Below are 22637 nucleotides of genomic sequence, written 5' to 3' on the forward strand. Positions count from 1 at the left end.
AAATCCAGTTGCTTTCCAGAACTTGAATGGTTTACTGTTATTGAAATAAGGTGTAGCAGCAGACACGATCTTCACTCTAACATTTTGTATCTTACGGTCATTTCTCATTCTGTACCCAGTAAAGTACGTCAATGTAATCAAGAAAGACTATAGAATTTAATAAAATCATAAAAAATTCTGTTTATCGATCATTCACAAATACATAGTAGCTTAACACTATTATAAAGGTATGCAAATCTGTTATGTCCAGTATTGATGCTAATTCTCCACATATCCTGAAGCTTTGTTCTTAACATACACATTTGAAGTTCATTAACACAAACTTCAAATGTTTCAAGAGGAGTTTGATTACTATCCTATAGTGCTCAAATCACTCTTCTAATGTTTACTATTGATGTTAGCAGTATTTTTGCTAGCGATACTGACTAGTCTGCGAGAACCATAAACATGTGACAGTTAAATGAAAATCGCAATTTAGTAGTCTTCGTTGAAAACCATTAACTTTCTGTCATCATTGTTATTCTTCTCAAAATTAGTAATGATGTTATAAAGTGCGTACGTGATTAATCGCTAGCTGAGAGCTGATACGATAAAGGAAGACGCATCTACAACTACGGTAGCCAAATTTTGTAATGAAACTTTAGAGCAGATGCATAGCAGAGATATTATTTGAGTCGCAGCTTTTCATTTCATCATAAATTTTCTTCATAAAACTAGTACCAGTATATAAAATTTACATTTGACATTGTGATCCCTGCATTTATTCTTCAGATAGACCTAAATGTTTCTTGACTATTGTTTTAAGCTACTCTCTTATGCGCTGGATATAAGGCCTACATGAGAACTTTCTGAAACTATTTTACTCCACTATGGCTTTTTATAGGTGAAAAACCGTGTAGGAAAGGTCATTGGAAGTGATAGAAAAATCGAGTATCATTACGAAAATGTTTGATTGAACGATGCGGTGTACTCTTGATGAATCAGCTGATGCATTTGAATTTTGCATAGAAACGTCCGCAGTATAATGTCTATTACAATTAAAATTTGCTTTTACTTGAACAACGAAAACAATTAAATGAAACTTCTGCGAAACTGAAAGCAACATACCACAATTTGTATCAGGGGCATTTAGGTCTGAGTATTTTGTTTTGACAAATGGCTGTACAGTTGGTAAGACTACTAGTGTGCAGTGGATGCAGTGTTTGTGGCGATGGAGGACTACTCAGCTACGCTAGAAAATATTATACGTAAGTTGTTAATGCTATGTAGCTGGATGATATTAATCCAAAAGTAGAGTGCTCAAAGAAGATACCATTGTCAGTATTGTTCGCCCAATGAAATGCGTCAGTCAGCAACGAAGATTTTAAAACGTCGCTTTCTATGTTGTTACCTTCTGTTTGACAAGACCTGAGAACCGCTCGACATGAATTAGTTTAGCTTCTTGAGTATTTAGCTATTGTCAATAGCATAGAGTTACAATGCGTGGTACATCGTTAGTAGACGATGTACGAATGAGAAGTTTGTGTTTGGCCGCTACTTCTGACTATGAATAAAAATAAACTATCAATGACTACGAGAACCAAAATTTCATGGAACCTCGAACCTTTCGGAAGATAGCGAAATTCAGTTTTTTTGGCACGACTAGAATTTGGTTACTGCGATGGCATTTCCAACAAAAGAGCAGTGTGTGTTTCTGATTTTCATTACGTTCCATAGAATTGAAGTGAATTTTGGAAAGTAGGACGACACTATAGCGCTAAATAGAGTAAACAATGTCCTTGGTAAACAGTTTTATTGTGCTTCAGTGATGTAAAAATAAAAAGTGGCCACAATAGTTTTTATCAGCAGTTGACTGGTAGGGAGGTTGTAATGCTTACGGAAACTAAAACAAACGAAGTGAGCAACAGCTTCGTAACAAAATCCAATACTTGAGACTTGTCGACTGATGTGTTTTCATATTTCTAAGAAAACATTTTGTAATGACTTGTATTAAAAATCCGAAGCTTTCGACTGTTGTGAATATTTTGATGAAATGCGTACACACAGAATGTCAGCATTGTTCCTGTAACTGTGATGTGCAGGTGTCTGGCGTCAGATCTAATTGTGCTCTCGTAAAAGGTAACTGTGTGCCTGGTTAACCACTGCGTGCAGAAGGATTGTGTTGAATATTTGCTTTTTTGTAGGCGAAAATTGTTTTTGTCTGCATCATCGTAACATTTTTTTCTTGACAAACTGTTACATTGGGATTGAAATAATTTGCTAGAGAACGCGTGTGGACAGGAATAGTCTTACGCCAGATCCCCAGTTTTGTGCAGTGCGTCCATAACAAATGATACACATTCTAGATGTACGTATATTGCTCGTGGCCAAGCGACGTTAGGATATGAATCGCAAAGGATAAAACAAAGTTTCATGAAAAGTAGCTAGTTGAGTTAATTTCATGATTCCAAGAATTATGTACAACATCTTATTTAAAACATAAATTACACTATTGGCAGTGTGTTGCTTCACTTAGACTGGGATGCAGTTGTGTGTGTAACTTATATTGAGAGTAAACTACCCTTTCGACAAGTTTTGTGTTATTTCTGAGGATACGGTATTGGAAAATAGTTATTTTAATTTTAATTTGGTTGAGAGAGAGCATAAGCTAAGTATTTATAAAAATCACCACATATAATTGACCAAAGTTCAGAATTATCATTGCCTTCTAGTATGCTGGATTCCCTTCTGAGCAGGGTATCAAGAATTTGTTAGTTGTGGATCCTTTTTCAGTGGAATGGCTTTCGTAATTGGCAGGCCATTAGAAAATAAAAGGTATAATAAATAATGTTAGTACAGTAGGTCACAATATAAACAACTCAAATCGTATTATCCTCATTATGTAAATCAAAGAATTCTTCAATGTTGTTAGTTGTTTAGAGCTACATGTTCCATGAATTATAAGTACATTTACTACTAATGCTATATCATTGACAAGGTAGGACCAAATAAGCCCCATTGGAATTTCATTAAGATACTATAATTAAATGGAGAAATGCACTTTGTTAATGTAAAATATGGCAACATGTTGACCATGACATTGATTTTATTATATGATAATGAAACTTAAATTATAAGTCCATAAATACAAGTACTTTGAATGTGATGCAAGTAGGATGACAGTGCTCCATTCATTTATATGGACAGTTTTTTGCATTTTTCGAATGATGATGATATGAAGAAAATGATCAAATACAAGTAGGTTGTATGAATTATGTGAATGTAATAACCTACATTACATCACAAGAAGATAATTGCGCTTCTCAGTTTGCTTATTTTCAATGAGATGTATTTTGCACAAAGTAGCCTATCTTTTCATTGATGCTAAGATATGTCGCCATTTTCAGGAGATGATGGTTTAAATTTTCCTCCAGGTTTATTTTTGAACACATTGCCTTCTTTGATTAAGCTGAATGCTTCCTTAATCGGTGTATCCTCCACATAAGTGACCCAATGATGGATCCCTGATAACTCCACTGTTTATGCAGGCTTTGAAAACTTATGCTTCTTTTTGTATTCATTGTCTGGTAATAGGAATTGATTTTTGTGTTTGTGTGATCTTTTTACTATTCCACTATTTTCAAAATCTTTTATGTAGTATTTGAAGTAAATCTCCATTAATTGGTCAGATGCATCTTAAAAAACTTGGAGATATATCATATAGCTTTTCTTTGTATCGGTGTGAATTTTTTGAATGTTTTTGTTTTGGGAAAATCAGATGAAAGACACAGCAGTACTCTGTGCATAAATTTCTTTTATAATTAATTGTCTAACTATTGTTCTCTGCTCTTGTAAGAGTTCATTGAATCCTAAAATTTATTGCTCCATACAGAGTACTTGGTCTCTTTGTGTACAGTTCAGTAGGACTACATCAAAGCATTTTACAAGTAGTGTATGTAAAATTGTCATGTTTGTTCTGTACAGTGTGTGTGAGAAATTCCATGTCTGAATGTGTATTTATGTTTCACTAAATGTGGGTAATCTCATTTAAGTTTGCATTATTTTTCTCAGGTAAGGTGCCTGTCACGTAGAACATTTTTGTTTCAAAGAGAGAAGAAAAGAAAAGAACTTTGAAATATATAGTCTCTAAACAAGTGCAGAAAGCACCAAGTAGATGAAACTTCCTGGCAGATTAAAACTCTGTGCCGGACCGAGACTCAAACTCGTGACCTTTGCCTTTCGCGGCCACATGCTTGGTACAGCACTTGCCTGCGAAAGACAAAGGTCCCGAGTTTGAGTCTCGGTCCGTCACACAGTTTTAATCTGCCAGGAAGTTTCATATCAGTGCACACTATGCTGCAGAGTGAAAATCTCATTCTGGAAACCAAGTAGATGATTGTCAGATCTGAAAGAATGGTACCATGTTAATATGCTGAAGTCAGGGTCTCTGACACTTTAGCACAACAAACCTAAGTGTTGCATATGAAAATCAGTGAAAGTGGTTTGGATGAGTTCTACTGTATCTTTTGTGAAAATCCCTCACAGAGAATAATTTTCCTGTTTGGGTGAAATTAAGCCAATAGCAAGTTTATGTTCAACAGCAAATATTTTCACATTCATTGTCATTAATAACTAGAAAGCAGTAACCTTTTTTTTTTTTTTTTGCCCCCTCTCTGCGACAGCACAGGGTCAGTACGGTAATTAATAGATCTGGCAATATAAGGGATGGCCGAATGTCCTTCCTGTTGCCAACCTGTAACCCTCAGGATGAAATCTGTGTATTTTGACTATCTGTGTGTAGTGTTAGTCACGTGAAAATAAGGAAAAGTTTCTTAAATGTTTTGAATTGTGTAACTGATGCAGGACTTGGGGGGTACCAGCTCGGTAGTCACTTAGTGGGATGTGGGAAACCACATCCAGGCTGATCAACGCACTGACCCTCATCATTATTCCTCTGGGCAGATTTCACCGAGCGAGGTGGCGCAGTGGTTAGACACTGGACTCGCATTCGGGAGGATGACTGTTCAATCCTGCGTCCGGCCATCCTGATTTAGGTTTTCCGTGATTTCCCTAAATCGCTCCATGCAAGTGCTGGGATGGTTCCTTTGAAAGGGCACGGCCGACATCTTTCCCTGTCCTTCCCTAATCCGATGAGAATGATGACCTCGCTGTCTGGTCTCCTTCCCCAAACAACCCAACCCAAATCTGGGCAGATTTTATCTGTGGTCGGTGCACTTCCTCATCCCACAAGTCCCAAACAAAAGTGGTTACTTCATTGTTTGCATCCGCAATGCTGTGAAGACATTGATATTGTAATTGCATATTTCTTTTGAATTAAGGCATCAGCTAGTTTTAATCATTGAAATAATCCTTCAGAAGGTATTTTATTTTGTATCATGAAATAGTATTCCACCTTACCCCTTTTCACATTATTGGGCTCCTATGATGTGTCAGATATCAGAAGCACAAGGAAAGAGAACTTTTCAAGCACAGAGTGAGTTATTGGCTGTGGCTATTGAATTGAATTCTCATATAAAATCTGTGAATAAAATTACTAGCCGCATAAAATTAGCTGTAGGATAGAGATGATGCTCTCTGGAACCGCGCGACCGCTACGGTCGCAGGTTCGAATCCTGCCTCGGGCATGGATGTGTGTTATGTCCTTAGGTTAGCTAGGTTTAAGTAGTTCTAAGTTCTAGGGGACTGATGACCTTAGAAGTTAAGTCCCATAGTGCTCAGAGCCATTTGAACCATTTTTAGAGATGATGCTCAAACAGAATTTGAATCTTGGCAGCCAGAGATACAATTAAAACACAATTTTCTTTTGATCTCAGAATCAAATAAGTAGAAGTTAACCACGTGAAGAAGCATTGCTTAGTGAAAATGTGTTATTTGCTCACGGCAGATAAACCTGTTTACTTCTAACCAAGAGTATATCCATAACTTCATGGTAAAGCTGTCTGTCACCATAACTGAGATATATTTCGTATGAAAATATAAATACCTATTTCATCTTAACAAATGAATGCAGATGTGGAGTTTACCCAAAGTAACTTGTCCCTTACGTAGAAACACAGTCTCGTTCTCAGCGGTGACTGAGTCAAAAAGGGGTGGCTGTTTTATTTTGATTTCATCTGCTGGGTCATGCGTTTCTTTTGTTAACAGCAGCTATCTCAGTTGCTTATGAGGTGACTTTTTTTTCGGTACTCTGCTTGGAGACTAGCGACTTGTCAAATTTTTGGTCGTGTTGTCATGTTAATACAATCATTTGCAGACTCACTAGCTGTAGCATTGAAGTTCTGCTTGTGAATAGCCTTCACTTATTGAACTACAGTACTAAGCAATGCTGAATGCAACTGACAGTGTGGTAACATGCTTTTCCGTTCCTCTATTCCTGTATCAACTGAAACACACTGTAATGTATTCCAGCATCTTTCTCTACATTCAGTGCCCATTTCAAATTGCTTAATGCCTTCTGCTATGTTTCATTAGCTTCCTGCCTCCTGGTAGTCAGTCTTGTTCCTAACACTTGGGCTGAACAGTAGTCATCTAAAGTTAAGGTTTCCACTTGTTATTATGGGACTTATCCACTGAGGTGATTTTATCGATGAAACTCGGTGTGGAAAGTTATGAGCTCTCAAACAACAATGACTATTCCATCAATATTATGAAAAGAGTAGATACTACTCACCATATAGCAGAGATGCCATGTGCAGATAGACACAACAAAAGGACTGTTAAAAGATTAGCTTACAGCCAACAAGGCATTCTCTCTCTCTCTCTCTCTCTCTCTCTCTCTCTCTCTCTCTCTCTCTCTCTCTCTCACACACACACGCAATACAATTTCATACTCGCATGACACCCCCCCCCCCCCCCCCACACACACACACACACACACACACACACACACACACACAGAGAGAGAGAGAGAGAGAGAGAGAGAGAGAGAGAGAGAGAGAGAGGGGGGGGGGGGTTAGGGAGGGGGGGTGCAAGTGTGTCTGAATGTTGTCATTGTGACAGTCCTTTTGTTCTGCGTATCTCCAACCCAGCATCTCCACTATATGGCAAGTAACAAGTATCCTTTTCATGATATTCTTGCGTTACATCCTAGATTTTCCATTGTTTGATTTCGTTTGATTGTTCTATGTTAGTTCAAAAAATGTGACAGTGAATGTCGGCAACTTTATTGGCAAAGTCATGAAACCTGGAGATTATTGAGTTACTATCGTTCTTTGTAGGAGGCTGGATAAATATAAAGAATTTTTCTTTCTCTTCTCAGTAATGACAAAGTGATGTAAAATTGTACCTCAAAAGAGTAATGGTTTGTCTCTAGAAAAGCAGAATGGAAGCTGTTGCTAGAGTGAGAGAGTACTTAGTACTGTATTAATAAAAAATGGTGTTCAAGACAATTAAATTTTCAGTTCTGTTGTACCTTAAATGCATGTCCCTAAATCTAGACAGTTTATTGTATAACACAGACATTTGCCTCCTCAGAAAGGTATTTTAATATGCAAAATGAATTATTTTTCAGATAAAGCAACAAACCCCAGTAAACTTGTACACGACACACAGGCCATATATGAAGCATGCAAGTTTCTGGAAAGAGAAACATTTTGTGCACACGAAGCAACACGCCTACTTGCAGCGAAAATTCAGTCACCTGATGAAAAGGAAGCCATGCGTGCTCTGGTGGTAGGGATATTACTGTTATTTCTAAATGTGTAGTATTTGCCTAAAATTGTTTTAATTTTGACAGTATGTTGTGTCACAGATGTGTTCTAAGTGTACTTCATTGTGGATCTAAATATTTTTGCTTGTATCTTTGTCAGTCATAAGTTATGTATTTGGTGTTGTGTTAGCATCGTTTCACTGCATGCAAATAAAACATTTTCCATTGTCTATAATTTGTTATCCATATCTTTCAAATCCTCATTAAAGTCATCATTGTGTATTGCATAATGTATGGAATATGAGAAATTGTTTGGGAACTATTGATCAGCATTGGTAAGATTCAAATATTGACTCACTGAAATGGCAAAATGAACATGTTAGCCACCTTACAGAGGTACAAAAAATTTTAAGAGACCTCTCCTAGTCACTTTTGTGTAAACAAGCTAGGATTTGCAATAAAGTGTCATTATGTTTAAGACAGAAGACTTGTGTTCAGGAGTAGTGTTCAAGCTCTTTCTGGTTATTCAATACACCTGTTAGATTTCTGCTGTTTCACCAAAATTGCTTGATGTTATCACTGGGGAGCGGACTTCAACAAGTTCACTGCCTGTTCTGTTCCCTTTGCTGAAATGAATTAGGTAGTGCAATGGTCAAGGTGGTATATTTGTGTTGAAGAAAGGTGAAACTTTGTTCAGCATCTTCAAATCAAATGGGCTAAATACCACTTAACATATAATGTGGTATATGCTGGCAACGTCACGAAACCCACATAAGGCTTGTGCCTTTTTCCTTTTACATATGGGCCTCGCATCTGGTATAGTTGTGCCTGTGTGTACTGTGGTTGTTTGAAAACTCTTATTAGGGACACAATCACTTGTTGCTTCCCGTATGTGGATGTGTGGAATATATTGTGTGATATACATAACAATTTTTACTGTGATGAGGCTTGATAATTAGTTAATTGTCAAGTTGTAGAACAAAGTGTTTACTTCAAAGTAAAATAGCAGCCTATGCAGGAAAATGATGTCCTTCAAGAAACAAGTAAAATAAATTTGCTTTACTTCCCCCCCCCCCCCCCCCCCCCCAACACCAAGCAGTGATAGCACACAAAAAGTGTTAACGTGGGAGGGGCAAAAGAACGGTACCTATGTTTCCAGTTAGTTTTCGTTTTGCCAAACAGTTTATTGTTTTCTTCTTTATTACACCAGTAGATAATCCTCAGTCTGCACAAAATAAAAATATACAGAAGGTATCTTTTTGTACGAAGGCCAGTGCAGTGACAGGCATTATTGAATGTAAAGAAAGTTATATTTTTAAGATGTATAAAATTCACTTTATTGTTTATTTCATGTTTTGAGGGCATTTATTGTGTCGCCATTAATGTCAGTGTCCTGAGACTAGTTTGTCATTGAAATTTGTTTGCCACTAACTGTTCCCGGCCATGTGTTGCTATGACTGTCTGGTTAAATGGAAAAGAAAGAAAAGAGAAATCGCATGTTTCTAATACATATGAGAACTGGATATGTGTCTTCCCCCATCTCTGTCAATCTCCTCCTCCCCTCTCCCTCTATCCATCTCTTCCTAGCCCCTCTGCCTCCCCTCTCTCCGTCCATCACCAATTCCCCTCTTACCATCTACTCCTTTCTGCTTTCTATGCTCATGTCCTCCCACTTCCATCACCCCCCTCCTCGACAGTGAGTCTTATTTATTGTAATTGCAAATACAGATTCTGTAGTAATATGTATATTCATTGGAGTATAATAATGTGCATATTTGAATATTTGTTGTAAATAATCCACTACAGTTCAAAAGGAACAATGATGTAGGGCTACATAATTACAGTACCAGAAGAAAAACTGACATTCGTTATTCCACATCAAGGTTGTCTTTAGCACAAAAAGGGATGTGGACAGTGGAACAACAAAAATTTTTGATCATTTACCCAGTGATATAAAATGCCTGACAGACAGCAAAGTAAAATTTGCAAAGAAACTGAGCAGGTTTCTGCACGACGGCCGGCCGGAGTGGCTGAGCGGTTCTAGGCGCTACAGTCTGGAACTGCGAGACTGCTACAGTTACAGGTTTGAATCCTGCCTCGGGCATGGATGTGTGTGATGTCCTTAGGTTAGTTAGGTTTAAGTAGTTCTAAGTTCTAGGGGACTGATGACCTCGGAAGTTGAGTCACACAGTGCTCAGAGCCATTTGAACCATTTTTCTGCTTGAACTACTTCTATTCTGTAGAAGAATTTCTATCTCTGTAATGTGCAAAAGGTGATGGGTAGGAATTACTAAATCACATCTATTTTCTTTTTGTACAAATTGAAATGTTCAGAATGTAACCATATGTACAAATTAATTTATGATGTGAATGTAAAATGGTATGTTCCAAATCATTACAATTTATTGTACAAAATGATCCATGGAACATGCAACTAACTAATGGAACATCATTCCAGATTTTCAGAGCAATCTGTGAAGGACTTTTGGAGATTTACTATGATTTTGTAGGAAACGGACATGCATTTTTATTTATAAAGATTGTGTAATATGAATTTTTGTGAGATTGAAAGTATAACTATTTCAGCGACCACAAATTGGTAGACTCATCCGTTGTTTTCTTTTAGCTTGGCATGTTTAAAACTAGACTCATCATTATATGGTGATGATCAGGAGGATCAGTCCTTATTTGTCAGCCAGTTGGCAGGTAGTAATTGATTAAACTTTCATTTTATTCAGAACTGATTTACATTGTCAACATCAGTGTGATGTATGATCCCCACAGACACAAGTACTTTCTTATACCCATTGTGGATGGAAGTAAGTAGCCTCTGAATATCATTTTGGGGAATTGTGTGTCAGGCCTGGAGCACATGCTGTGTCAGTTATGGTTCGTGAACATTGCTGGCTGGTGACTGGCGTGGAAGTGTATGTTTAGCCATTGCTTGCCAGACGTGCTCTGTGGGTAACAAGTCAGGGGATTAGGCAGGCCAATCAAGGATCCATAAATTCCTCAAGCAGCTTGTGGTGTGAACTACATAGTGAGGTCTTGCATTGTCGTACCGGAATATGCCTTTTGGAACCCTGCTCATGAAGGGTACAACAACAGGGTTTACTGTTCTTGCCACATGGTGGCAAAAGATTCGGCATGTGTTCAACAGTAACCAGATCAATCCAATAATTCCCACACACCATAATCCCAGATGTTGGAGAGATATGGGTCTTAATCATTTCTGCTACTTGTGTTCTGTGAGCAAGCTGTCTGTGGATGTGGTGGAGTTGATCTGACTGCCACAAACAGAAGCAAGAATCCTTTCCGAACACCACAGAATGCCATTCAATGTCCCAGTTGACTCTGGAACTACAATATGCAGCCCCCTGTTCGTGGTGTAGTGTCAGCTGAAAATAGCACATGGCAAACAAGATCTCAACCCAGATTTCAGTTATCTGTTCCCGACTGTTGTGGTGATACACTACCTGTAACCTCCGACCAAATTTCAACTGTTGCCTTGTGTCTGTTCATCAGTTCTAAAATATTCTCATGGTGTAGTCATATTGAAAGGACTCGCAGCTTATCTTCAAACTAAAGTGTTATTGTGGGTCCATCTTGTCACCACTCGCTCTGCACCAATGCCAACTGTCTGTATGATAAGTTAGTATCATCATTGTCTATTCATAATGCTAATGACTCAGGCTTTTTTAAAACTCTGAAAGGTGGTGGAAAAACTGTGCATGCATTTTGTGTTGTAATTTCAAACTGAAAAGTTGCCGCAACATTACACACACCCAGTAGCAATCATGTACACGTAACATTCTTCTTCTGTGAGAATGGCTATATACCGTAATGAAAATAAGCTTGTGTGAGTAGTGTCTCCCACATTCAGGGAAATGAGTTTGACAACATTTTTTCAAAGTGTTCGTGATTAACATTGTCCATTTCCAATAGAGTGTTCCAAAAAGTCTAAATAGCTATCACCTTTAGAGTGCCTTTCTGTACTGGTCCTTTCCTTCTGTATTTATGCAGTAATCCAATATCATTGTGTGTCTCTCATTGTGTATTCGTGTCTCTCATTGAATTCATTCCATTCCTCAATTTCCAAATAGCATCCTGATATAGAACGGTCATCAGCAGGTAAAGCATTTGGTTTTACTCATTCTTTCTTTCCATTTAAGACATAATCATACTCATTGGTGAAAGTTACTCAAAGAATATGATACAGATCGTAAGTTCTTTCATAGCTGCAATATTTAATTTATTCTTTGTTTCATTGTAGTTGTTCCTAATGTTCACTGTGTAAGAGATATATATTTCTGAATTTCGGGCCATATTCCATGCAGCAGAAGAAGAAAATAACTCTTAAACAACTATATACTTGCATTTTTTTTTTACCCCTCGTGGATTGTTATACTTTCAAAATGCCTCTGATAGTATTAAATGGTTTCACAGAATTTCGTGACATTTTAGTGAAGTGACACTGTATTGGCAGTGTTTGCTGCATAAATCTACCGTTTCAGGTGGTTTAGTAAATGATGATCCAAAGCAACGATTTCAAGAATACATGCAGGCCATGGAACTGATTTTATTCTTCTGTCAACGTATTTATCTACCTTATGTGGTGGGTCTCATCCATTTTATCTTGAACACTGTTACTGAAAACACGTGCTTCCTACTATTCGCAGAGACACCTGTTGTAACAAGTCTGAAAGAGCAATCTGTTTTGGAGAACATATAAAGCCACCAGACAGTCCCCTACATTTTCAGCCCACAAGTTGATCTTAAATTGTTGCTGGTATCTTGGCACAATTGAACGATTCCAAACACTGCCACATCAATAAGCAACTCTGAATATACAACTGTTGGATTGACACAGTGTGTATCAAACCACCACAAAGTTTACTTCTCTGATCAGTGATAAGCATGTGAAAGACCCCACACATGATGATGATGATGATGATGATGATGATATCAGCACAAGAACTGCATGTGAAATAATTTTCAAGCCGCACTATGAGCATATCACATGCTGTGGTGATGTGTATTGTATGTATGCATGGTATCTTTGAATCTGAAGATAGGAAAGGGAAATCAAATGGTCTGAGATATAATCCTCAGCTAGTTCTAGGATTTTTTTTGTCACATTGCGGGTTTTTTGCTCCTGACAATGATTTGTTAATCTGAAAATGCCAAGTTGCACTAAGGTTCAATATCTGTTAAACTGCAGATCACCCTATCACTGGCTGGTTAAGTCACTTCAAAGGCTGTAGGAAGCAAGGAGTATACCATCCCTAATAGGACAATGTCTAGTAAGACATAGTGGTTTTCAAACTTACCTTTAGGTTGAAGGCGGGCTTCACGTTTACAGTAGAGTACACACAGTTTATAAAACTGTGATGGATTAAAATGGTGTGCTGGACCAAGACTCAAGTCTGAAGCACACACAATAATTACAATCAAGGTATTTTGCAGGGGTTGTGTCAACATTTGAAAGAAGCTACAGCTGCCTGTTGCATGATCTTCATAGTACAGCAGCAGTGTGTCAATCCTGAAGTGTACTACATTAAGCTGCAAGTTGCTTTCACCCTCATAAAGAGAGGAATCATTTACTCTAAGGTTTATCTCATCAGTGAGGTTTAAAATACTTTCCACACATTAGTTAAAGAGTCCTGGTCTAGCACATAGTTTTAATGTGCAAGGAAGCTTCAGAGAGTTGAGTATGATGCTGCTGACTGCAAGAACACTCTTTATTTTTGCTGTGCTATAACTGTCAACAGAATTTGAAGAGGGAAAAATATTAATCCTGGCCCATGAGTGCAGTTTAGGAAAGGGGTTAAGCTTGGGAGTAGATTAACATAGCAGTTTACAAAGCTGCCCCCCATCCCCCCTCGGGAGAAATCCGCGCACCTCTTCTGCCTGTGTCTAATTTAATCATATGTTTAAATGTGACATTTAACTGACAGCAGATAGTGCAATACTCGAATGGCGCTGTCTTTGAGTCATCTGCAACGTTATCATGAGGAGGAACACGGCTTTTTGACGTGTATTGTCACCGCTGACGAAACATGGTCTCACCATTTTGAACTGGAAAACAAGTGTCGGAGCAAGCAGTGGAAACATGTGACTTCATCACCTCCAAAGAAGCAAAAGGCTGTGCACACCAGTTCTGGTAAGATCATGATGTCCTTTTTTTTTACCACAAGGGCCCACTGCTTGTTGAGTTCCTGGTATGGGGAACCACTATCAGTGCCCAGCGTTATCATGCCACTTTACAGAACCTTAGACGAACCGTCATGTCAAAATGCTAAGGCATGTTGTGCAATGGCGTTATCCTCCTGCATGATAATGCCCACCCAAACACGGTCAATGTGGTGAAAATAACATTGCAGCAGTTTCGGTGGGAAACACTGGAACATCTACCGTACAGTCCTGACCTTTCACTGTGTGAATTGCGTGTGTTTGGACCTCTAAAACAAGCTATTCGCGGACATCGATTCACAACGGATGACGGAAGTGTGTGGCTGGGTCCAGGCTTGGATCTGACAGCAGCCTACTACCTTTTTCAAGAATGGAATTAGATGGCTAGTATCGGAATGGGAAAAATGTGCCAACAGTTTTGGCAACTCTTTTTGAGTATGTGTACTGGGTATAACTACATTTTTGAGTTAATGAAATCGTTACTGTTACTTTACACTAGTAACCATGACAGATGACTCAAAAATTGTTTTCTTGTAGATGACACCACAAGCGTAACTGTGGAGGAAGTGGAATGTAATATAAACAGTGAAGCTAATAGCTGATAGAGTAGTAATATCAGCACGTGGCTTTCAGAGGACAGATCAACCCTTAACATTAATAAATTGCTATGCACGTAGGTTCAGACATGGAACTCCAGTAAAAATAGAATTTTACTGTCCATTGCTGTTCCGACAGTCAGTGAAGTTGCATTTTAAATTCTTAGGGCTGAGTGCAGATGGTAGACTTTCTGGAAGGATCACTTTCAAAATCTTGGGCCGAAATTAAATGCTAATGTCTTCACCATAAGAATGATCTCCACTTTCTCAGACAGTGCTTTTGCATACTCTTCTTACCTTCACATTGTTATCTCACATTGTGTTATATTTTGGGGCAACTCTGTGCACTCACGAAGAATATTCTTAGCTTAGAAAAGGGTGGTTAGAGTGATAGCAGTTTCAGTTCAAGAAGTTTGTGGTAGGTCACTGTCTAGGTGTCTTGGAATTCTGACTCTGCTGTCCCTGTACAAATATTCCACTGTGGGATTTGTTGTTGACAATATGGACTCATTCACGAGAAACTGCAACTTTCATTCACCAATTACTAGGTGAAAATACAATTTGCTCTTGGATAATGCTTGCTGTACAGAAAGGCATATACCATTCAGCAAGTTTCATTTTGAATAGTCTTCCAGCAGAACTGAAAAAAATTGAGTGATAAACCCCAAGTATTCAAATCCAAGTTGAAAGGTTTCCCTGTTGTTTTTGCCTTTTATTTTGTACAAGAATTCCTTGCAATGGTTGAGAACTTTTCTCTGTAATGTGTTATTTATTCGTATACTTCCGTACAACTTTTTCTTTGTTTTATTTATTCTTTCATTCATACATTTTCTTATAAGCATTCTGTATGCTATGTGCTGACTCATTCTGTGACCAAGTAGCTTAATTAGTTAATTAATTAACAAGTGATGCCTAAACCATTATCATATATAAAAACAAAGATGAGGTGACTTACCGAACGAAAGCGCTGGCAGGTCGATAGACACACAAACAAAAACAAACATACACACAAAATTCAAGCTTTCGCAACAAACTGTTGCCTCATCAGGAAAGAGGGAAGGAGAGGGAAAGACGAAAGGATGTGGGTTTTAAGGGAGAGGGTAAGGAGTCATTCCAATCCCGGGAGAGGAAAGACTTACCTTAGGGGGAAAAAAGGACGGGTATACACTCGCGCACACACACACATATCCATCCACTCATATACAGGCACAAGCAGACATATTTAAAGACAAAGTGTTTGAGCAGAGATGTCAGTCGAGGCAGAAGTGCAGAGGCAAATATATTATTGAATGACAGGTGAGGTATGAGTGGCGGCAACTTGAAATTAGCGGAGATTGAGGCCTGGTGGATAACGGGAAGAGAGGATATATTGAAGGGCAAGTTCCCATCTCCGGAGTTCGGATAGGTTGGTGTTAGTGGGAAGTATCCAGATAACCCGGACGGTGTAACACTGTGCCAAGATGTGCTGGCCGTGCACCAAGGCATGTTTAGCCACAGGGTGATCCTCATTACCAACAAACACTGTCTGCCTGTGTCCATTCATGCGAATTATCAGTTATTTTTCAGTCTTTGTTACACAATGGCTTGTCTTCAGATCTGAAACAGAATAAAACTAAGTATGTACCACCTGATATTTTACAGTAAGTAGAAAAGAATCGTACATAAAAGTAGAAAATGTTGTTCAACAGCAATAGTACAGTGGCTGCTCCTGTGCTACACCGTTCAAGCACACTATTTATGCAGTGTCTTCCGCTTTGCGGCAGTTCAGAACTTGGCTGCCAAGAGGAAAAGGAAAATTGTGCTGTTAGTATTTGTGTGACCTTTTTAACATCTATGTTATTTAAATATTTGTTGATTGCATGATAATACAAAGAATATACCTGGGATAGGTTTTCAGTATGATTTACAAAAGTTCCTCCCAGTTGCAAACTAACTGGAGGTTTTCTGTGATGGTAACAGGTGGAAAAATAACTGAACAATGTTGCGCACTGCTTACAGCTTATGCCAGGCAGGTGCAGATTAAAAGAGAATACTATAACACACTCTCACATTTTAAAATCTCATTCGGTACAGTCCCCAACACTCAATCAATCCTTCTCAACCTGTCCGGTAAGTCTCCCCTGACTCGGGGTTGTGGACCAATTTTCCAAACTCTACCCATTTTGTGAACCTCACCAGTACATTTTCTTCATCCCTCTTCCTTTCCCTCCAGTTCTTCTGCCAGATGAAGGAGCCACTGGCTCTGAAAGCTTCCAAGACTCATTACCTACATATGTGTGTTCTCCTGCTGCTGCTTGGAAATGAGATTTTTTAATCTATCTAATTACATTATATTTTCAAAAATTGACTGTGTTCATTAATATAATCTCTTATAAGAGTTACTTGTATAAATCACATAGTAGAAAATCTTTTGACAAAGTTGTGGTGTGTTAGTGGACATTTTAAAAAGGGCAGTGCTACTATTTTACCAGTGGGCCTAGTTATGGCAATTATTTTTGTACTCCTGAATAACTGTAGTCATCAGGATGAATTTTCCCTGTGCACCGGAGTGTGTACTAATAAGAAACTTCCTGGCTGATTAAAACGGGGTGCTGAACAGGGACTTGAAGCTGAGACCTTTTAGTCCCGTAAGTTTCGCAGGAGAACTTCTGTGATCGTTGGAAGGAAGATGAGATGAGCTACTGGCAGAAGTAGAGCTGTGAGGATGTGTTGTGAATTGATTTTCAGTAGCTCAGTTGGTAGAGCACTTGCCCATGGAAGGCATAGGTCTAGGATTCAATTCCCAGCCCAGTGCACAGTTTTAATCTGCCAGGAAGTTTCAACTATAGACATACTTCTAAGAATTTTTGGAGAAACAGAAAAGGACAACTTGGACAGCAAAAGACGTAATAATCAAAATACATTTTGAGTTTCCCATAAAAACATGAGAAACCTGTTAAATAGGAAAAATGTTGTTCGCATATTGCTATAGTGTACTGAAGAATCAGAATGTATTGCTACAGATCTGTTATGCATAACAGAATATCATTTAGATGTCACAGAAATTGCACAGATGCGCCTATGCGGATACAATTTAGTATCACATTGCCATAGTTATAATAAAAGGAAAGGGGAGAAGTGGCTTCGTAGAGGGTTTGTCTGGAAAGTAATGTATCACTCTTTTTTTCTTTAATTTATTGCTCAGATAGGTTCCACAACTTAAAATTCTCTGACGTATGGTCCTTCTGCATCAATAGATTTTTGCCGCTGTGATTTCCATGCATCATAAGGTTTCTGGAAATTCTCTATCAGGATGCTTTTCAAGAAAGCTGTTGAAGTAACTTGCACAGTGCCCACTGACATGATGTTTTCCTTTGAGTTTGCTTTTCAGTCAAGGAAAGGTCAGAGCTGTAGGGTGGCTGTGGCACCCTCGTCACACCGATATGGGTCAGATAGGCCGATACAACAAAGGCAATGTCAGCCAGCACACTGTCGGTGCATAGTTTCCGTGATGCAAGGAACTCCTATGAATACAGGCGACCCTGTGAGTCAATCTCTGGAGCACTGTCATGTCCACCTGCTGGCACGGGGGTTAGAATAGGCCCGAGGTATTCCTGCCTGTTGTAAGAGTCGACTAAAAGGAGTCTCACACCTTTCGGCCTTTGTGATGTTCTGCTGTAGGGTTTGACCTACATTTTTCAAAATTTTCCCGAAGAGTGACCCAATTGGTGAAGGGCGCCTTACATGGTGCATCATTTCCATCATGCATTAAGATCTTTAGCCCACTTTCTCATCATGGTATTGCAGTCCCGCTCATCCTCCATCCCATGAGCGAGGACACCTTCCTGGGTGCATTTTCCTCCACCCACTATGCAGTGTCATTTTCTGCACCGACGAGGACCGTGGAATTCTTTGAACCTCATATCCAGCACGGTAGCCAGTCCATTGTGGTGGTGGGGCCACCATGTACCCTGTTGGTTGTAGCCCCCTGACAATACAGGGTCGATCTGTTGGTGCCCGTGCTGTTAATTCCCCATGTATGCCATGGAGTAGATGCCAATCACCCTGGGGCGTGGGGACTCCCAGCAATGGCCATCCTGCCAGGTGGCCCTTGCTGAGGCTGGGTGGCACTCGTGGGGAGGGCCCCTGGTCGGAGTAGTTGGCATCAGGGCGGATGACACACCATGAAGCATAATATATTATCTATTGCTGGTGGTCTGTCGCCAGCAGTCTCTAAGCAGGCAAAGTCTAACTTCAGTGCTAAGAAATATGACCCCAAGTTGTTCCCCTCCCTGGCCACACCATGGGAGGAACTCCAGGCTAAGGATGGCAGTGACGCTTATTCATCCCGGTACCTCATATGTATGAGAGTTGATGGGTAATCTTTCATATCCATGAAGCCTCAGTTTTTTGTGGAGCATTTGGAGGACAAGTTTGGGGAGGTGGAAGGCTTGTCAAACTGTGCTCTGGGTCGGTCTTGATAAAAACAGCATCCTCTGCCCAGTAATGGGCATTATTCGCTTGTGACAAGTTGGGGGGGGGATGTTTGCTACCATCACGCCCCATAAAATCTTAAATATGGTCCAGGGTATTATATTCGACAGGACTTTCTTTTTGAGTCTGACAACGAGCTGCATGAAAATTTAGAGTGGCGAGGTGTTCATTTCGTGTGGTGTGTACATCGGGAACTGAGGCATAATCAGATTGCCAATGGTGCCTTTATCTTGGTCTTCGAGGTTGACACATTACCCGAGAAGGTCAAGGTGATGGTCTGCCGCTGTGATTTCAAGCCATATATCCCTCCCCCAATGCGGTGCTTTAAGTGCTGGAAGTTTGGCCATACATCTTCCCGCTGTACTTCCAGCGTCACATATCAAGGTTGTGGACATCCGTCACATCCCATTACTCCATGTGCCCTGCCTCCCATCTGCATCAAATGCAGAGAGTATCATTCAGTTTGCTCGCCAGACTGCAGGATTTTACAGTAAGAGAGGGAAATAATGGAATACAAGCCACTGGACTGACTGACCTACACTGAGGCTAAGAGGAAATTTGGGTGCCTTCATCCTGTGGCTATGACCACCTCCTACTCTGCCACTGCGAGAACAGGTGTCGCCCCGTCATTTCCTTACATTCCAGTCTCCTCTCAGAACCAGAAGCCTACACCTGCCCCCTTGATGGTGGGGGGGGGGGGGTCCACTTCCCTCCCTGTTGCTTCCACACCACCTATTTCGGGAGCAAACCCCCCCCCCCCCCCCCCCCCCAACCATTGGGGATATCAGTCCCCACTTCTGAGCTGGAGAAGTGTAAGTCTTCTTTGGCTCTTCAGGTCCCTTGGGTCACTCCCTTCCCAGGTTTCTGCTAGAGGGAAAGATGACACCCACCAGTGGCTGAAGAGCCCAAATGCAGCTGGTCGTAGGGCTTCACGATCATCGTCAGTCCTGGAGACTGAATCAGTTAAGTCCTCCCAGCCAGGGAAACCCAAGGAGCAGTGAGAGAGAAATCCAAAAAGAAGGTTCCCAAGACCAAGGGAATTGCAGTAGCACCCACACGACCTCTACCTGCAAGCTCTGCATCTGTGGATGAGGTGGAGATTCTGGCGTTTGCTGAGGACCTATATTATATAATATTATATAATTTAATCTCCCCCACACGGTAACATCGATGTGATTGTTGAGCAGGTGACAACAACAATCATTTCTGTGGCAGAAAACAAGATCCCTCGCTCTTTAGGGTGCCCTTGGCGAAAGGCAGTCCCTTGGTGGTCACCAGAAGTCGCTGAAGCAATTAAGGAGCATTGACGAGCTCTACAGCGGCACCCTTCATTGGAGCACTTCGTAGTCTTTAAACGGCTCCGTGCCCTTGTTTGCCAACGTATCAGACGTCACCTTCCCAAGTCTGAGGAAAGATCAAATGTGTTTTTGAGTACCAGACTCCAACAGGTGTTCCCGGTGTTGACATAAATGGTATGTTATCTACCAACGCAAACACGATTGCTGAGCACTTTGCAGAGCACTATGCTCGAGTGTCTGCATTGGAGAATTATCCCTCAGCCTTTCGCGCTCTCAAACTCCAGCTGGAAGGGAAAGTCCTCTCATTTACTATACACCACAGTGAAGCCTATAACGCCCCATTTACAGAGTGGGAGCTCCTCAGTGCCCTTGCACATTGCCCCGACACAGCTCCTGGGCCAGATCGGATCCACAATCAGATGATTAAACACCTGTCATCTGACTAAAAGCAACATCTCCTCATCATCTTCAACCGGATCTGGTGCAATAGTGTTTTTCCATCACAATGGCGGGAGAGCGCCATCATTCTGGTGCTCAAACCCGGTAAAACCCCACTTGATGTGGATAGCTGTCAGCCTATCAGCTTCACCAATGTTCTTTGTAAGCTGCTGGAATGTATGGTGTGTCGGCGGTTGGGTTGGGTCCTGGAGTCACGTGGCCTACTGGCTCCATGTCAGGGCAGCTACCACCAGGGTTGCTCTACCACTGATAATATTAGGTACCTCGAATCTTCCATCCGAACAGCCTTTTCCAGACGCCAACACCTGGTTGCAGTATTTTTTGATTTACGAAAAGTGTACGACACCACCTGGCGACATCACATCCATGCTACATTATACAAGTGGGGTCTCCGAGGCCCGCTCCAGATTTTTATCCAAAATTTCCTGTCGCTTCGTACTTTCCGTGTCCAAGTTGGTGCTTCCCATAGTGTCCCCCCCCCCCCCCCTCCGTGTCCAGGAGAATAGGGTCCCGCAGGACTCTGTATTGAGTGACTTTCTGTTTTTAGTGGCCATTAATGGTCAAGCAGCAGCTGTAGGGCCATCCATCTCACCTTCTCTGTATGCAGACGTCTTCTGCATTTCGTACTGCTCCACCAGTACTGGTGTTGCTGAGTGGCGCCTACAGGGAGCCATCCACAGGGCACAGTCATGGGCTCTAGTCCACGGTCTTCAGTTTTCAGCCGCAAAGTCATGTCTTATGCACTTCTGTCGGCATCGTACGGTTTATCCAGAACCATGAAGTTGCTGCAACAATGATCCACTCACTGTAGTGGAGACATGTCAAATTTTAGGACTGGTTTTCGATGCCCGATTGACTTGGCTTCCTCACCTTCGTCAGCTTAAGCGGAAGTGCTGGCAGCACCTCAATGCACTCTGCTGCCTGAGCAACACCAACTGGGGTCACGCTCTACGCTGCTGCAGCTCTACAGAGCCCTGGTTCAATCCTGCCTTGACTATGGGAGTCTGGTTTATGGTTTGGCGGTGCCCTCAGCATTGTGTTTACTCGACCCACTGCACCACTGTGGCATTTGCCTAGTGACAGGAGCTTTTAGGACAAGTCCGGTGACTAGTGTGCTGGCGGAGGTTGGGAGTCCCTCCATTTCAGGTTAGGCATGTAGGCATGCACAACTGCTGCCCAGTTACATTGCACACGTTTGTAGTTCTTCTGCACATCCGATTCACCGTCTTCTTTTCCTACCCACAACAGTTCATCTCCCGCATTGGTAGCCCAAGTCAGGGCTTCCAATTGCAGTTCGTGTCCGATCCCTTCTTTCTGAACTGGAGTTCTTGCCTTTACCACCTATACTTGAGGTCCATTCACATACATTTCTGTGGTGTACACCTAGGCCGCGGATTTGCCTGGACCTTTCACATGACCCTAAGGTGTCAGTTAACCCTGCAGCTCTCCGCTGCCACTTCCTATCGATTCTTGACGTGTACCGAGGCCACAAAGTGGTTTACACCAACGGCTCGATGGCTGATGTTCACGTTAGTTTTGCGTATGTCCATGGAGGACATATTGACAGCATTCCCTGGCCAATGGCTGAGTGTTTTCACTGCCGAGCTGGTGGCTATATCTCTTGCTCTTGAGCACATCCATTCATGCCCTTGGGAGTCGTTTCTTCTGTGTGCTGACTTGTTGAGTAGCCTACAAGCTATTGACCAGTGCTATTCTCATCATCCTTTGGTAGCGACCATCCAGGAGTCCATCTATGCACTGGAATGGTCTAGTCGTTCAGTGGTGTTTGTCCCAGGTCATGTCGGAATCCCAGGCAAAGAACTTGCCGACAGGCTGGCGAAGCAGGCTACGCGAAAACTGCTAATGGAGATTGGCTTCTCTGCAACTGACGTTCGTTCAGTACTACACCGCAAGGTTTTGTGGCTTTGGGAGACAAATTAGCATAACCTCACCATGCACAACAAACTGCAT

General features: G+C 41.0%; 1 protein-coding gene across 6 annotated transcripts in view; it reads left to right on the forward strand.

Annotated features, from left to right (window-relative positions):
* The first annotated feature begins 1008 nt into the window (after positions 1-1008).
* Positions 1009-22637, forward strand: part of LOC124803227 (ADP-ribosylation factor-binding protein GGA2) — a 120977-nt gene continuing 99348 nt past the window's right edge. Inside the window, exons 1-2 of one of the 6 annotated variants that reach the window (XM_047264416.1) lie at positions 1009-1247; positions 7511-7671. In XM_047264416.1, the coding sequence (XP_047120372.1) occupies positions 1211-1247; positions 7511-7671 (198 nt within the window). In that variant the 5' untranslated portion in view covers positions 1009-1210. The other 5 variants (XM_047264423.1, XM_047264437.1, XM_047264430.1 and 2 more) reach the window with 5 other exon arrangements.

Source organism: Schistocerca piceifrons, chromosome 1, assembly GCF_021461385.2.
Source record: "Schistocerca piceifrons isolate TAMUIC-IGC-003096 chromosome 1, iqSchPice1.1, whole genome shotgun sequence".
NCBI classification, from domain to species: Eukaryota; Metazoa; Arthropoda; class Insecta; order Orthoptera; family Acrididae; genus Schistocerca; species Schistocerca piceifrons.